The 18,305-nt window shown below is 39.5% G+C and overlaps 1 protein-coding gene across 5 annotated transcripts in view; it reads right to left on the bottom strand.

Annotated features, from left to right (window-relative positions):
• EVI5 (ecotropic viral integration site 5) overlaps nt 1-18,305 on the bottom strand; it is a 238,470-nt gene that overhangs the window by 113,280 nt on the left and 106,885 nt on the right. For 3 of the 5 annotated variants that reach the window (XM_040360028.1, XM_040360023.1, XM_040360024.1), the window contains 6 exons: nt 16,454-16,543; nt 15,751-15,848; nt 11,525-11,585; nt 10,199-10,252; nt 3,475-3,507; nt 1,443-1,589 (listed from right to left, as the gene is read on the bottom strand). In XM_040360028.1, the coding sequence (XP_040215962.1) occupies nt 1,443-1,589; nt 3,475-3,507; nt 10,199-10,252; nt 11,525-11,585; nt 15,751-15,848; nt 16,454-16,543 (483 nt within the window). The remainder of the gene's footprint in view (nt 1-1,442; nt 1,590-3,474; nt 3,508-10,198; nt 10,253-11,524; nt 11,586-15,750; nt 15,849-16,453; nt 16,544-18,305) is intronic. The other 2 variants (XM_040360025.1, XM_040360026.1) reach the window with 2 other exon arrangements.

Genomic DNA, 18,305 nt, shown 5'->3' with positions numbered 1-18,305 from the left:
ATTCAGACAAAGAAAAAAAACATTTAGAAGGGAAATCAAAGGAAAAGGTAAGTGAAGCAACAATGCACTAGCTTAAAGGAACCTATTTAGAAAAAAAAAAAAAAAAAACATTTACAACCCCTTTAATTACCTTCTGCAAGCAGTATGCAACTTATGTTTGACACCTTCAAAGTCCCACCCAAACTAAAGTTCAGCAAAAAGGCGCAGCATTGTCAAAACACTCCAGAAAGTGATTGGCTGCATTTATGGGGGCTCAGATTTTTCTGTACTTTCAGCATTTTCAAGTACAGAAGCGGTCTGGGGAAAGCATTTAAATAAGATTCTATAATTTCTTGATAAACCGTGTAGTGTTGCACCATTTTAAGGAAGGAGTGCCACAAGACTTCAAAGTACGAAGGATACTTAGAACTCCCACCCCACGTCACACATACAGTGCAAACTACAGAGCAAACCTTTTCACTGAGGAAACACGTCATGTGTTCAACTAGACATTAGGACTGACCAATAAAACTACAAGCAGTGATCATGAGATCCAACAGTTTGGTTGGCAGCAAGTAGATGGAGACACAACTAAGCAGAGAAACCGGGAGGAGGAATCTTCTCAACAGGAACTAAACACCACCACTGGATGAAGAGATGCCTAGCTCAAAGTAGCAGATAAGACAATATATTTAATTAGAATTTATAGGACAGAATTCATGCTTGCCATTGTTGCAATGCTTCTTTGTGTCTTGAAAATTTAAAATTACAGCGGTTCTGTAAATTAACCAAGATGAAGGTTTCCCAATGAGGATCTGCCATGTATTCCTGAAGAATAGGATCATACATCACATTCTATTAGTGAAGCCTTGTTCTTGCCATGCCCTACTCCCACTGAGTAAGCGTGCAATTCTTTTTCCGAATTACTCTTACCACAAACTCCTTTTGAATCTCAACAATAGATACTTTAGAACCTAACATAAGGGCATTTCATTCAATATTGGCAGGCCTAAATGCAGCAGTGTTGGGCCTGTAAGGAAATTCATGGTAAAGATAAACAGTGTATTGTAAAATGCTGCTTCGTAATAAAAATACTGCCATTTCTTGCTCACTCTGGTACATCAGCAGCCCATTCAACATGAATGGACTGCCTTAAAACAACCTGGGTTAATGCAAAGCACCAAATCTCAATGGGTTTACAAAATTAATACAAGACATGGAAGCCTGGGTCACATTTTGCATGACTCCGGAGACCTCATACTTTCTCATTTTTACCTTACCTATCCAAATAGAACTGCAAATACAACACAAAATTCACATGGCGACAGTCAATCATTAGCACATAATTTAGTACATATTCGGTAAGTGAAGAATGATCATTTCCAAACACCATAAAACATTAAATCATCACCAAGGTTGAAAGAAAGAATACAAGTGAGATAAAGTGCAGCCAGGCTTCTTACCAATTGCTTTTGTTGCAGCAGATCGCCGATGGTATGGTGAGCCTGCTCCAGCTTACCGCTGGACTCATCATTCTGCTGTTTCATGGTGGCCAGTTCCCGTTTTATGAGGTAGTTTTCCTCTGCCTCCTGGGCCCTTGTCACTTGTCCCTTTGGACATAATTTGAAGTTTTTTTAAGCAATCCAGATGAAAATAAATAAATTGCTTTCTGAGGGCATGTGCAAACAATTAACTCACAGCAAAGCATACGCCTAAAATGCATGTGTTAGCGCGCACACAGTGGGGCAGCCATTTTGTAGTAAAATTTAAAGGCTATTGTCTGGGATAAATGGGATATTTTACAGATCATCATAAATTCCAAAATCTATTCCAGACAGCACAAACTGCAAATGCAGTTTTCTTAAAATGGTTTGTTCTGGATCTTGCCTTTTTTTTAATGATTCATAAAAAGCTGTCATTTATACTCCCATTGAATAGTTCAGCATCATGAAAGAGCTCAATGAACCATCCCATACTCTTCTTAAAGGGGTTGTAAAGGTACAATTTTTCTTTCCTAAATAGCTTCCATTACCTTGTCTTTCCATTTTGCTTATAAAATGTCCTTATTACTTCTGAGAAATCTTCACTTCTGGTTCTTCTGTCTAACTCCACACAGTAATGCAAGGCTTTCTCCCTTGGACTACAGGACCCGCACTAACACACAGCTCTTTTCTCTGCAACATAAAGAGCGTCCTGACTCTCCTGTAGTCCAAGGGAGGGATCAAGCACGACACTCCACACCAGGGAGAAAGCCTTGCACTACTGTGTGGAGTTACAGACAAAAGAACAGGAAGTGAGGATTTCTCAGAAGAAATAAGGACATTTAAAAGTAAAATTGAAGGATGAGGTAAGTGAAGGAGGACTGCACTAAGGTAAAGGAAGCCATTTAGGGGAAAAAGTTGTACATTTACAACCCCTTTAAACCATTGACAATAATATGACTAATGAGGGTAGGCACTAAGAGGTGTGAGGCCAGGTTTTAATTGTGTCTTTGGGACACATACAAGACTTATGCGTAAATGGGATGAGTAAACAAGCACATAAAATATTTTAAGTCTTACAGTGGTAAAGTGCTTTTGAGAGGTAGTGTAATGCAACATTAAAATGTAATGTGCTGTTCAAAAAAAACGAATATATATATTTATTTTCAGAGTCAGCAGCAGTTCTCAGATGCATTAGATATCCTAAACTGCCCAAGTTATGTTTCCAGTTCCAAAAGAGAAAATTGAGTACCGTTTGCGATACTTTTTTTATTTGCACAAGCATACAATTTTTCAGGACAAGCTTTCAGGGTATATCCCATTCAAGGTCCAAGCAGTACTCAAGGGGACATACCCAAAAGCGTGTCCTGAAAAATTGTATGTTAGTGCAAATAAAAAAAAGGTATCACGGACAGTACTCAATTTTCTCTTTCACAATTGCACTAATACGGCTACAAGTCAGTTCCAAAAGAACTTTTGCCCAATTAAAATGTTAAAACTACAAAATGGTTGCCTCTCTGTGCGCAAGTAACAGCTGTGTATGAAACCCCTCAGAAGCTTTTACAATTAAACTTGCAGATTAATTCTGGACTGCGTTATTGGAGCTTGTTCAATAACTGAAAATGGGAGCAAGCATAATGAAGATGAGATTTGTCATTCCAATTTGGTTTTAGTTCATGCAAAATGATCAAGCTTGACTCATGCAATGCAGTTAGTTTTAATGATCATTTCAGAAAAATGTTAATTAGTTGGACCAATAGTTTTGTTCAAATAATTTAAAAAGAGCATGGAGGGGTTAGAAACATTGGATTAGGGCAACGTGCAGTTCGCCATTATTTTGCATTAAATTATTAAAAATGTTACGCTATTTTACAATTAGAGGGGGTAAGGAGGTTTACTTTGATGCATGTAAAAATAGAGCATGCATCACCCCAGAGCAAAAAAAAAAACCACATTAAAATACTGTACCATCTGGGGTTTGAGTTTTACTGAGAATAAAATGCAATGACAATACCTGGATCAATCTATCTGCCAAGGATGCACTTTCCTATGAAAAGGAAAAAATTCAGAAAGAATTTCAGAAGAGACAGATGAAACAAAGTGACCAGAAAATAAATCAGGTGTGTAGTGTCGGCGTGTCTCCTACCTCCTTTGATTATTCCAAGAGACCAAGTATAGCTACCTAAAGTTTAAGAAAAGCTACTGGGATTTTTGGCAAGGATTGTTCATCCTGCTTACTAATGCAACTTCTGATTTCCCCCCTCATTCCTGACATAACACCGCACATCAGGATTATTCACTTTTTTTTACCAAATCAACTACATACAAGTTTCCCTTAGTTAGTTTTTCTTAGAGGCCTCAATTCCACAGTAAAACGATTTTGAAACTTACCAAACGGAGGGTTTGAAGATTGCTTTAAGCTAAAAATAACTTTTGCTGCAATTAGCAGGACAAAATTTGATATAACTGTCAAATGATATCTTTGATATTGGTTATACTTGGATTTGACCCAAAAAGCAGGTGTATCGACTTTCATTTTATAAAATAGCTTCAATAGATTCAAAGGAGGTAGAGATTTTAAAAAATGTGGAAGTGCGTAGGATGTCGCGCAAAAGCAAAGATTTTATAGAGAAGATAATTTAAATGCAGGGTGGAAAAAATAGCATGGAATCATTAATGCATTTTTAAACCCTCTTAGAACCAGCCCTACAGCAGGACTGCAATGTTCTGTCCAAAACAGATTCTGGATGAACAGAATAAGAGAAGAAACTATGGTTTCTAAAGATCTGCAAATCGCATTGCTTAACTGTTTCCACAACAGCAAAATTATTGTTGGCATAAACCAAAAAGTCAAAATAAATCGCTGTTAGCTTGTACCCTTTTACATTTTTCATATTTTGACCACATTCCTTGCCTAGGTCAGATTTGGATGCCTTTAATGCAGTTTTCATAATACTGATGCCATTAAACAATGAGAGAAACCGTAAGAGGCACATTGTGAAAACATGTTTGTTCAATACAGAATGAGCTAGTGAGACAATTTACATTGTCACTTCCATTTCTGTATATGAATGCAATTATGTAAATAAAAAAAATAAAACATAATTACATTAACCTAAATCAAGTTTTTTTTCCTATGTGATATACAGCTGTCACATGACCCAGCTTTCTCCCAGCCTGTCTGCAGGGAAACAAGCAGGAGGAGCTTCTAGTCCTCTGCTGCTGGTCACCTGTTCAAAAAAAAAAAAAAAACACAGCTTTTTGGATACAGAGTAAAAATAAATGAATATCAATAAACTGTTTTAAATGGTCAAATACGGCATTTATCGGCATAAAACATGCACCCTAACTTTAAGAGGGAAGTTTCAGGAAAAAAAAAAACTTGCCACAGCCACCTGCGTATAACACACAGGCACAGTTTACCCTCTTTTATCAGGGTAAAAAAGTAAGTGTTATACGCCAATAAATACAGTATATATTTGAAATCACATCTATTATTTTTTGGCTACAACATGGTGTGGGTGGATTTCTGCCAGTCACAGGCTGTGTCATGCTCCTCCAGCCTGTGTCTTAGAAGAGGTGGTGAAGCCATCATAAAATCTACATGCAATATCCCACCCCATTGGGTTTAGCTGGTTAGTGGGCATGGGGGAGAAGGGATGGAGTGGGCTGTCATTTACCACCGAGTGAATGCCCACGTGTGACTTTATAGTCACATGGACTGCTCATGTGCGATGGGGACTAAACGCTCAACATAGAAACTCACTGAAAACTGACATGTGCAGAGCTGCCACCACAGCTGCAAAATACCTAGCTGAATTGGGGACATGAACAGAAGGTGGACATAAAGAGCAGCAGGACCAACAAGGTTTTTTCTTTTTTTTTTTACAGAATACAGAAAATTAATCTGTGACTGAGCATGAACAGCATGTAGTACACAATTTGATAGTTTTGCATGATGTGGGTTTAGTGACAATAAGTACACAGGCAAGAGTTTCCTATAACTAGTTTCCCATGCCTATTTCCAATAGGCTTTATAATGGGGGATATCGTGTTCACTGATGTATTTCCTAATTATTTTACACACTGGAAGAACAGACTGAAAATGTGTTAAGCAGACTTTACAGATGGATTAATACAGATTTAAGAAATTAGTGGGAGTCTCAAAGCACAGCTATCCAAACAAGAGCAATACATCAGTTCTGGGTCGGTGTACTTTTGTTTAACGCTTACTAGAGAAAACAGTTGATTTTGTAAAAAAGAGATCACTATTCTAGTTGTGATCACTTTCCCGATATATTTCCAAATGACATGTGGAGAGAATTTAACTTGGTTTAAGAGAAAAGAGGGAATTGTTATAGGAAAAAGGGTAGACCGTACCTAAAAATGATAGGTTAATGTTTCCTGGACCAAATTAAGTAATCACTTCCACAACAAGACATCAGAAACAAGAACATTTTCACAGAAAATCGGCTTCAAATTTTTTGTTGAAAATTATCGGTGGAGTAGGACACCCAAAAAACGTAAGCTGCTTGGATGGTGAAAATTTGCCAGTGTTTTAACTCCGCCAACTGGATTTTACCTCTACCTCTTGGCTGTAAGATGCACTTCATGGCTCCACCTAATAATTCCTTTCTGTACAAAGAACTAATTTGTGAGGAGGAGAACCAGGAAGGTCAGCCAACAGCAGAATCCTGACTTTCAAGCCTGGGCAATGGGTAAGGAGGGCACTTTAACAGCTAGGGACAAAATGGTAGTAAATAGGTTTAGCTGGACATGTAGAGGGGTAGCATATCTCATAAAGCCTGTATAAACAACCATAACCAGATGCTGACCAAAAGGAACCCAACCATGCTTCGCAAACTGAGCAGGAAAGCAAGTGGTTACACACTGAAGATGTTCAATCATGCGCAACTTAAAGCTGAAAACAGAAGATTGCACCCCACCTATGAATACACCTTGGGAAAGGGGGTGTAGTGTGCTTTGTTTGACTTTTAAAAAAAAATAAAAAAAAGTTTGATGTGATCTGATATCGGTGTGCGAGTTCCTAATTTCCTGCTGAGATTTAAGCTGGGTGCACACTACAATTTTCTTTGGTTCAAACTACTGTACTGTTGTGTTCTGACAGGTGGACAGCCTAAACTCTAATTTGATAGGGAAAAGGGGGCAATTACAGAAGTTAAATAAGTACAGAATAGGGCTCTAAAACTTTGGGTGGCATTGGAACAGGAGGCAGCTCATGCTCTACTGTCCGGCCTGTCCTGGGCTGGAAAATCTCAAGTTGCTCACTTGGATTCACAACCGCTGATTGGCCCCACCCGAACGGAAATGGACAGGTTTTTTTAGATCATCTTTCTTAGCTAGCTTTCCTTCCCCTAGGATAACGGTTATCGGTCATCCGGAGTTTAAACCAGGTCTCACAGACCCGATTTTCATATAACAGTCCCCAAAAGGTCTCTTTTGGGCCTCACATTTCTTAAAACCTCCAGATTGGGCTGCTGCTAAGACTATACTGACTAGCAGAATCCCTTTTGCAATAGATCAATGGAGAGCTTTCCAGATCTCGTATTTTATGTGTTCATTGCCTGGCCTGCACCTTTCCCCTGGAAGCTTCATTCGAGGAGCTCTGCCTGGGAGGGAAAGCTCAATTTGTGGGCCCCTCTACATTTTCTATAAAACGCTGTTAAAAATCCATGCCGTTGCTGCCCCACCTTTCTTAGCCAAGATGGAGAGAGATCTGTGGATTATTCTCACTGAACCTCAGAAGGAGCACATTCTTTTCTTTGCACAGAAGTCCTCCCTCTGCAGTAAATACCAAGAAACCAGTTACAAAATTGGCACACGCTGGTACAGACCCCCATCGGTTCTGGTAAAGCTATTCCCTAATCAATCTGATTATTGTTGGCAATGCGAAGAACACCCAGGCACCATTTTGGGACTGCCCCAGCTGCAAATCTTTTTGGAAGCCAGCACTTCAAAGGATTCATAAATTTACAGATATCTCCCTATGCGATGACCTGGCTGCAGCTCAACCTAACCCCTTATTTTTTTTTTATATATGTCACAATGTAGAGAATAGGATTTCCTATCATCTGTGCCCAGTCTTGCCACACAGAGTTAATCCAGCTCCGAGCAATCCTCTTTTATTGTTCAGTGAAAATTAACAGACTTCCAGATAAAGACCTGTCTAAATAAAAATTCCTTTCCGTCCCCTAGCTTCGAGTGACATACATTACCTCTCACAATGAACTGTGGCTCACCACCCAAATTATGATAAACATCCAGGAATGTGCATGTGTCCAAGCTAGTGCACGAGATATGTAAAAACCCTGTCACTCGAAGCAAGGGGACGGAAAGGACTTTTTATTTTTTTGGGTTTACATCCACATTAATGCCGCAAAAGCATGCATACCGAGTCAGTGGAGACAGCAGTCTGCACCTACAGTTGCCCAATGGATCACAAGCATAAATGACATTGAAAAGATGGAGGACACAACTGCCACTCTTTGGGATAAAAAGTGGTTTTATTGGGACCTTTCCTTTGAATTCCTGCAATACGCATAGCCCATTCCATGTGCTTGTGAGCTCCGACGCTCGATTTGCACTGATGCACTCTGCTCCCAGGAAGAGAATCCCTCTTTCTCCAAGTCTCTCGAACCCCATACCTAGTTTTCCTTTAATTTATACCTATAAAACTGATATACCAAGACTCTAGTTAACCATGCCACCCTAGTCTTCTCATGTACTGTATCATCATGTGTATGTCTGAGGGATCCCCCTCTACACCTGGGTTGTCATCTACGCGGTCTACTCAGGAGGGGCACCACATTTTGCCATTTGTTAAATTTTTGATGTTGCTACCTATCCACATATGGTCATACCCATTTGCTGTTTTAAGTGACGCTGCCCTTAACTAGATGTACCTGTACATGGGCTGAACATGTACCACACTTATCTGTATTGTAAGTTCTGCAAAGCTAAAAGTTTTGTACATGGCGCTTCCCTTAAAAGAATAAAAAAAAAAAAAAGTGAAAAGTATTTTGTACAATTTTAATGTCATTCTAGAATTCTAGTCATTCTAATGGGTTGACATGAGTAACATTATGAGATGTAGCTGAAAATCGTACATATGGTCCCACATTGGTGATACCATTTATGCCCATGGACGAAAGATGCAGTCATTCACACAAAGTAGATACGTGCAAAAATGTAAATTGAAAGTAAAATAAACCCACATCGTTATATACACTGTAATAGAGTTGCCATAACTGAACAACCAGTGTAATATTTTTAATGCTGAAAAGCCTAGGCAACAACACGTTATAAATATTATATTTAACCAAACTGGATATAAGCACCAACAAAGCAAACCTGTAGGATTTCCTTTCAGCACTAAACAGAGGATACATTTCCTTCAAGAGGGGAAAATGTAGTAATGGAAACCTGACAAAGCATTCTAAACCTACCCACTCAATCATAAAGGCTAGTTTTACACTTGTTGCTTGATGGGCTTTTGTTATAGTCGAAGGAAATGCATCAAAACACATGGGTTCAGTCAGATGCATGTTGACAGACATCAACACAGCATGACCCAAGCCAACATGCCATGACATTAGAATGCCTTTTAAGCACAACATATGTTTCCATCAATTTATATGGAAAATACATGAGGAGTAAAAACAGATGTAAATGAGCCCAAAGTAATATTAGGGCTGATTTACTAAAGAAATTCAGAAGGCTGTTAAGTATGCAAGAGAATTTGCATTTTTCAAAGGAATTTACCCCAGAGCTTAGTAAATGAGGCAAAGCTCTGCTGACTTCCATCATCCAATCACATGCAAGCAAAATAGCCGTGTTTTTTTTTTTGTACACGACTTGATATTCATTGCAAAAAAAAAACTTCAATGCATTCACCAAGCTCTGGGCTGAACTCCCTTGCAAAATAAACAGCCTAAATTCCTTTAGTAAATCAACCCCATTGTACACTATAAAAAATAAGACCACTAAAATAACTGTAATCCCGTTCAGGAAGGAGGTGGTAAGAGACATTGGGGGGTTATTTACGAAAGGCAAATCCACTTTGAACGACAAGTGCACCGCAAGTGCAGTTGCGGTAAATCTGGAGGGGTAGAACTGAAATGCGTTTTTTTTATTTTCCTTGCATGTCCCCCTCGGAGGTACAGCAACTGCACTTGTAGTGCAACGTGGATTTGCCTCTTAAATAACCCCCATTGTCAGGGAGCTGCGGTGGCTCAACGCGATTGGCACTGCGCTGACAAGCCATTCACCTCTGCAGCTAGGGGTTCGGATCCCGGTCTACATGTGAATTGAAAAAAAAAAAAAAAAATGGTTAAAAAAAAAAAATTTAAAAAATAACCCCCATTGTCCTTCGATACGAGACAAATCACTTCGAGAACTTTCACACGAAGACACAACTTAAGTTCACCTACCCCCAATACACTCCAGGGACTGAAATTTTGTGGATTCACACACTATGCCAAATACAACCAATTAAACCCCCTGCAAACTGACAGTTTTGCAATTATTTGGCATGCAAAAAAATACAGCTTATGGCACAAGTCAGTGCATTAGTTTTAAGTGAAAGCAAGTGGAATATTGGCACCAGATCAGGGTAGCCTCCAACATGTATAAGGAACAACTTAATTTACTCCAAAGCAGTACACATTTAACAGTCTAATTAAAATTAATGAGTAGAAAGAACTTTTTAAATAGCTTACCTTCTCTAAGGTTTCAATACGTTGCTTCAAAAGCCTGTTTTCTGTGCGTAACCTCTGCAAGACAGAGCAATCAAAATCAGATTAGGTTTATAAATCCAAGAACTGATTTTTAGGAGCAATGTTAAGTTTCTTTTGGTTGCAGTAGGAGGAACCTAAAAGGCCAATCACAGTATTGCAATCCTCGTGTGTTACATTAATGTGCTGCCTAATTTGCCAGAACAGCATGGTAGTGTATTACTGCGTGTAGTGGTGTGCTGCAAATGCGTTGGGGTGCCATTCAGGCTGAATAGTACTGTTGGGCACCAACATGCATAAAAGTGTGTGGTCAGAAGTTACTGCAAAACAAAGGAGTGAATCCAGCCTCAGGTACTGCAGGTAAGCACTGAATCAAAAATTGGTGTCAACGATAAAGCTTACCAACCCCAGTACCCTTCCCTAAAATAAAAATTAGGCTGGATTTATATGTTTATATATATTTATGTGCCTTTATTTAATTCAATTTCTATTGAATAAAAATACGTTTTTGCCCCTATGGTGGGCATAGCCCCCACAGGGGTTTCAGGAAGAAGTTTTCACCAGCACAACCCTTAAAAGTGCTCTGCTGATAGCCACACACACTATACCAGGTGCCTGGAGAGTTCTCTCAACTAAGCCCAGTGCCCATGGGTCACAATATAGGCCAGGCATGCAACTTCCTCTCAGAAGGATTCAGGTGTGGCTTTCAAAGCAATGCTGATTATCGACCAAGCAGGAAAGCTGCAAAGATCTTTAAAGATCTGCAACAATTGAAGAATCTTGCTTGAATTGGAATAGTTTCTCTAAGCAGAGAGAAAACATCCAATCTCCTTGGACACTACCAATCAAACTGAGGCATGTTAGGAGTGTCCAGTCTCCTAAAGGAAGCTGCATGACCCTGTGTCTCATGTGCTCCCTAATGAACGATTAAAAAAAGCAATTTAACGATAAAAGTCACAATTGAACGGGACCCCCACCACCATAAAAATAAATACACCCCCCCCCCCCAATATATAAAAAAAACTTTGTGCAAAAAAAAAAAACCCCAAATAAGACCAATCCAAAAACCTATAAAAGGTTTCATTATATACATACACACAATTAATTTTTTATATATATATATATATATATATATATATATATATATATAGAGAGAGAGAGAGAGAATGGTCCCCATTTAAAAGTCATGAATTTCACAAATATTTCTACCTGCATAAAATTATAATATAGCCACACAGTGTTCGGTCCCAAGAAGCTGCATGGATTGCTACGGCTATAGTTCTAGCCCTGATTAATAAACAGGCTACAAACCTTAATCTCAACTTGTTCTTCCATTTCCTTTGTCTTTATTGTAGTGTACTCCTTTTCTAACCTGAAAACACAAAAAAAAAGTGTTTACTACAAAAACAAAATGAAAAGGTGATTTTGCGCAAGTATATCAATATTTTTTCCACGATCAGATATTTACAGAAGCTTTTTATTAACTTTTACAACATTTCCAAAACTCAGAACATACGGTAATTATGCTTTAATATTATTTGAAAATCAAATGAAAGACCTTATACAAGAAAATCTCCATATACAAAAAGACCACCTGCAAATCAGCATAGCATTTCACAGCAATACCTGTGAGGTCAGAAATGTCACAGCATAATTTTTGTTTATCTTTAAAGTCATAGGTACCAGGGCTGTTATTCATGCCTGCTTTATGTTTTTAGTGAACAATTTACAAAAGAAAAGTACGAAGGTTGGGAATTCGAACTTTGCTGACAGTCACCTAGAGAAGCAAGAATAAGAATGGCAGTTCCAGAGCTCAAATCATCTGAATAGGCTTCCAAGGAACCACAGCAGACCAAAGAGGACTCCTGCACAAACTTTGGCTAGTGTAATGCAACAACTTGTAGTAGTGCACAATCCACATTCGGGTGCACTGCAATGCAGGCACCGTATGTTGGGGAAAGTGTATTTGGGTGTTATTTATAAATCACAAAACATTTGTTAGCATAGTACACTGGCATTAGCGAGCCTTAAAATAAATGCACTCCTAGTGTGGCCAATATCTTGTCTCAAGAGCCGTTAACGTGCATCTACAGGTGAAACTCGAAAAATTAGAATATCGTGCAAAAGTTCATTTATTTCACTAATGCAACTTAAAAGATGAAACCAACAAATGAGATGGACTCATTACATGCAAAGCAATATAGTTCAAGCTGTGATTTGTCATAAATTGTGATGATTATGGCTTACAGCTCACGAAAACCCCAAATCAACAATCTCAGAAAATTTGAATATTACATGCAATCAATAAAACAAGGCTTGTACATAGAACAATAATCGGACCTCTGAAAAGTATAATCATGCATATTACTCAGTACTTGGTTTGGGCTCCTTTCTGCAGCAATTACTGCCTCAGTGCGGCATGGCATGGAAGATCTCAATCAGCCTGTAGCACTGCTGAGGTGTTATGGAAGACCAGGATGCTTCAATAGCAGCCTTCAGCTCTTCTGCATTGTTTGTCTCATCTTTCTCTTGGCAATGCCCCATAGATTCTTTATGGCGTTTAGGTCAGGTGAGTTTGCTGGCCAATCAAGCACAGTAATCCCACGGTCATTGAACCAGGTTTTGGTCCTTTTGGCAGTGTGGGCAGGTGCCAAGTCCTGCTGGAAAATGAAGTCATCCTCCCCATAGAGTTTGTCTGCGGAAGGAAGCATGAAGCGCTCCAAAATCTCCTGGTAGACGGCTGCGTTGACCCTGGACTTAATGAAGCACAGCGGACCAACACCAGCAGATGACACGGCTCCCCAAATCAACACAGACTCTGGAAACTTCACACTGGACTTCAAGCATCTTGCAGTGTGCGCCTCTCCATTCTTCCTCCATACTTTGGGTCCTTGGTTTCCAAATGAAATGCAAAATTTGCTCTCATCAGAAAACGTTGACGGACTTGACAGAAGGACTTTGGACCACTGAGCAACAGACCAGGTGTGTTTTTCTTTAGCACAGGTAAGACAATTCTGACATGGTTTGTTGTTCAGGACATGAGTGGCTTGACAAGAGGAAAACGACATTTGAAGCCCATGTCCAGGATCCGTCTGTGTGTGGTGGCTTCTGATGCACTGACTCCAGCCTCAGTCCACTCCTTGTGAAAGTCCCCAACACTTTTGAATGGCCTTTTCCTGACAATCCTCTCCAGGCTGCGGTCATCTCTGCTGCTTGGGCACCTTTTTCTTCCACACTTTTCCCTTCCACATAACTTTCTATTAATGTGCTTTAATACAGCACTTTGGGAACATCCAAATTCTTTTGCAATTACCTTTTGAGGCTTTCCCTCCTTATGGAGGGTGTCAATGATGGTTTTCTGCACAACTGTCAGGTCAGCAGTCTTTCCCATGATTCTGATTCCTACTGAACCAGACTGAGAGACCATTTAAAGGCTCAAGAACCCTTTGCAGATGTTATGGCTTAGCCGATTAGAGTGGGACACTTTGAGCCTAGAAAACTGCACCTTTTCACAACATTCAAGTTTTCTGAGATTGTGGATTTGGGGTTTTCATGAGCTGTAAGCCATAAATCGGCACACTTATGACAAATCACGGCTTGAACAATCTTGCTTTGCATGTAATGAGTCCATCTCATATATTAATTTCACTCTAAGTTGCATTAGTGAAATAAATGAACTTTTGCATGATATTTGAATTTTTTGAGTTTCACCTGTATGGTCAAAATATAAAATCCTATTATAATTTGCATGTTGACTCAATTATTTCTAGCCTATTCCCATTATGCCAAATGATCATAAAGTTTGTAAAATTACTTTGTAAAAAATCCTACGACACATTCCCTTGGCGTTGTGAATGTGAATTTATGTGTCACATTACACAGATCCTGCCTTCTGAACTACAGAGGTGCCGAGATGTCAGGCAGTGGAGTCAACATAGGAATCACTGCTTGCAGGCAGTACGGTACCATGGGTAATCATCCTCTTGACAAAGTATTGTGACAAAACGCGTTAAAGACGGAACCAGATGGTGCAGGCACATCTGTGCTGCGGGTCTAGGAGTGCCCTTTAAACGGAGCAATCTTGTTCCATACTCTGTTGTGAGAAAGTGATCAATCAGCTGTGGAACTTTGCCGGACCGACACTGTCAAGTATTTTTTTGCATTAATTTAGCTGACAATTGTGCAGTCATGCGACACTGTACCCAAATACAATTGATGTGGATTGATCTGGATTTCAACAAAATGGCAGCCTACAGCAAGAACAAACAGGAGCAGATCTGGAGGTAATTCACAGCACACGTATGCATGTACAATGCACGTTCCTTGCTAAATATCTTTTTCATCAAGTTATGGATAAAGTCCGCTTTAAATAAAAAAACATAGCCATTATAGTGTCAGTAAATAATTTCTAAATTCTTCTTTTCTTGGCAATGATTTTCAGGGTCATCAACCCTGTACAGTGTTGCCACCTCATGTGCACATGCTTAGTAAGTCGCGTATACGGCTTACTCTCCATTTTCATTTAGATTAAATTTTTCCCCACATACTCTGGGCAATTGGGACCAATTCTTCTCTTTTTACTCCAATAGATTAGTCATATTGACATATCCATCAGCTTTCAATTATAGTCTTATCTGGCACAGCACCTAATGACATTGGATTTTATTTTGGCTAATATTAAAGCCGATTAAATTTGACATGTATACATTTTTCGCCATTACTAGGATGGAGGATATATTGGATCAATCTATTGCCTCTGTCACTGACAATCACACCTTGCGCGGTTTCATCTCCTGGGTCTTTATTGATCCTAGGCCCACAGCTCCCGGGGGCAGACATCCCTGGTGGTTACTACTGGAATATGATCATTTGCTTTTAATACATTTTGTAGATTTGTAAGTATGATTCCCTTACTGGTAACCCTTAACAGAACATTAGTATTTTCGTGTCAACTTTGTTGTATATTATGATTTTCTTTATTACTTTCCAGACATCTATGCATGCATTAACCCCTGAGGAAGTGATCGCTGATTCACGAGACACATCGGGACCAAAAGATGCATTTGTAAAAACAAATTATGGACTGACTTTCTAATTTTTGTAACATTGTATTTTGATATGGAAAGATCATGTTTACAAATACAAATCTGCTTAACAATATGGTACTTGTCTTTCATGTTAATCTACGAATTGCGTACTCTTCAATAAATTTATAAACCATTCATTATTGGGTGCGTTACGCCTCAAAGTCTCAAGGGCAAATCTATGTTTCTATGAGGTTTACATGGGGATGGAGGCGTTTCACAGGGTGCATCAAACCACATTCCATTGTTGCTGCGGTTGATATTGCCCCCCTCTTAATGTATTGTACCATCTTGAATGGTGGGAAAATAAACACTCTGTACCATTGGCCGGTATACCATACTCGTGCCTAATGCATCTTTTAACTGCTCTGTATTTGCCCTGTATTTGCTGCCTTCAAAAACAATAGAAAAAACTATTCAAAAGGAAAAACAAAGCTGTTGTAAAAATCATACTTTTTCATCTTTTTTGCATTGTATTTGACTTGGTATGCTGCTTGAATTAACTTTTCTGGGCCCCCATCGAACTGATGTGGAATGACTTTCTGAAAGTGCTAGAAGACAAAATGAAACGCATGTTAGGACCAGGAAAGTAAGGCTCCTCAAAAATTGGATAACTTTGTAAAGTAGCAAATCATACAACAATACTAGCATATATCAGGCTTAAGCAGCCAATAGATGATTCCAATTTCTTTCATTCCACCATGGGTGAAGGGAAAGAAAATCACTCGATTCCCCTCAGTACAGCAAGAGTTAATGGGGGGGAAGACCAGGGAGCCTAACCAGCTGGCAGAACTCCATTACTGCTAAAGGCTATAGCAGCCAGCAGTCGTCGAATGTAAAAAAGCCAACGGAATGGCCGAGTACAGTCAGACCACCCATAGATGGATCGAATCTCAGCCATAGATTGTATGTATGGACAGCTTTAACATGCACAACTTGCAACACTCACAATTTAAAGTATGCAAAACTTCTCCACACAGAAAACAAGATAAGATATGGGCACAAAGTTTCTAAGGGAACAATGGTCTGATTTTAATTTAGTGTAAGGCCCTGCATTAAACATGTTAAAATTAAGGCGTTTTAAAAACTTCTAAACATTATATAAAACGCGAGTTGAAAATGTAAAACCTAAAATACAAAAAAGGTTATTTGTTACCTGTAACATGCCTTCCATATCTAGCTGCATTAACTCTGTTTGGTTCATCTGGAGAACAGCGAGGCCTGCTCGAAAAACTATTTCTAAACCCTAAAGGAAAGAAAAATATATATATTTAAAGTTCTAAAATAAAACCATAGAATGTTCAACACAATAAAACAGACATAAAAACGGTAATATGAAACACGCAAAGTAACATAAGTGAAGTTAATAAACCCTAAATATCAGAACTGGACCATACGGTTTAATTAAGCAACTGCACAAAGCACAAATCCAGCCATCTGGCTCGTGACTGAATCAGAACACAAAGATAAGAGATAGATGATTTTTGCCACCGCTAACCAAAATAAAACAAAGTGACAGAGTTAAAAACTTGTCTTCCGCAAGACCTCAGTGGCCCGATCACCCATAAAATACATGCTCTGTATACTACATTGCTAATAATGTATCTAACAATGTGCTTTGACATCGCATTCAATAAACCTATTTGGAAACTGATTCACACATATTTGTCCAATATGATGAAGACTGACTGCCCCCCCCAATCTCTTGCCTTAAGGTGCAATTCCAGGCGAATCCTAGCTCTAAACCTGCTCTGTCACATTCTAAAGCTAATCTAACCCTGTAAAGCAAAAATTGCTTTTTTCTGAGGGTATATACAAGCTTATGGATAAGAGACAAGCCCCCCCCCCCAAACCAAGCCAGGCCACATGCCCTCAACATTGGGGGGTGCTTTGTTTGTTGATGGAGACAAAGACCTTTTGGGAGGGGGCTTATTGGAATCTGGAATAACTCTACTCATTCACTAAAAAAGACAAATTCCTTTATTGAAAAAAAAAAAAGTCCCCCGATGTAGATCCATAGTCTATTAAGATGCCCATCGTCACCAAGGGAAAAAATGACAGCTCCGTTGTCCGACAGCTCTCAACTAAGGGGCGGGCCCCACCCGGTGAAGTCACTGGTGCACTCCCCCTTTCACGGCGTCACCGACCCAGGTCACTGGGTGGCCCTGCCAATTAACCATTTACAAGCTGTCAGACGGCGGAAAACTTCGTTGAGACAGGTTTTTCTTCTTTCCGGGTCAGCGATGGACGTCGTGATCGATGATAGATCTACACCAGGATTTTTTTTTTTTTAAATAAAGGACTTGTCAAAAGTATGTGTTGTGTTATTTTTTACTTTACACTTTTTTGGTGAAAGAGTACTCATTCACATAGGGAAGCAGGATCTGGGGACCCCCCTTGCTAAATCTGGCTTCCAGATTCCAATAAGACCCCCCCAACCAGGAAGATCCCCACAGCCACTGGCCAGGGCTGTGGGAGAAGAGGCCACGTTTCTTTTTCACTTTTTTAAAATTTTACATTCAGCCCATTGAAAGCCGACTTATCCATTGCTAAGGACACGGTGGTCGGCTTCCGAGCCTACTCCTTAAACAGCTATTCATTGGTAGCTGGTTAAGGAGCTACTTTAACAACTGACACCACCATAAGAATAAACTTCCCAACAAAACCCTGCTTAACGCTGGACACCGGCGTTTAGGAGAGTTTAGCAGCCGTCAGCATTTTTACTTTTAAAACGCTGCTGCTCCAGAACACACTGGCAGAGGGTTTTTCTTTCCGCCACTAAACACTCCTGCCAAAAATCGCTGATAAAAGCCTATGTGTGCATGAGATGCAGGGGAGTTTGGAGGCAGTTAAAAAAAAAAACTTCTAATGCCCAAAACAGCAGCTGTAAAAATGCCCAATGTGCATGAAGCCTTATATGAATAGCGGCAGCAAATATCCACTGCAGAGCAGACCAGCAATATATGGCTGACCTCTCCATGCCATAACATGATGGCATTAGATTATAA

The sequence above is a fragment of the Rana temporaria genome, chromosome 7 (genome assembly GCF_905171775.1).
Source record: "Rana temporaria chromosome 7, aRanTem1.1, whole genome shotgun sequence".
Classification (NCBI taxonomy): domain Eukaryota; kingdom Metazoa; phylum Chordata; class Amphibia; order Anura; family Ranidae; genus Rana; species Rana temporaria.
Note: the sequence above shows the minus strand (reverse complement) of the source record. Positions and strands in the feature narration are given on the sequence as shown.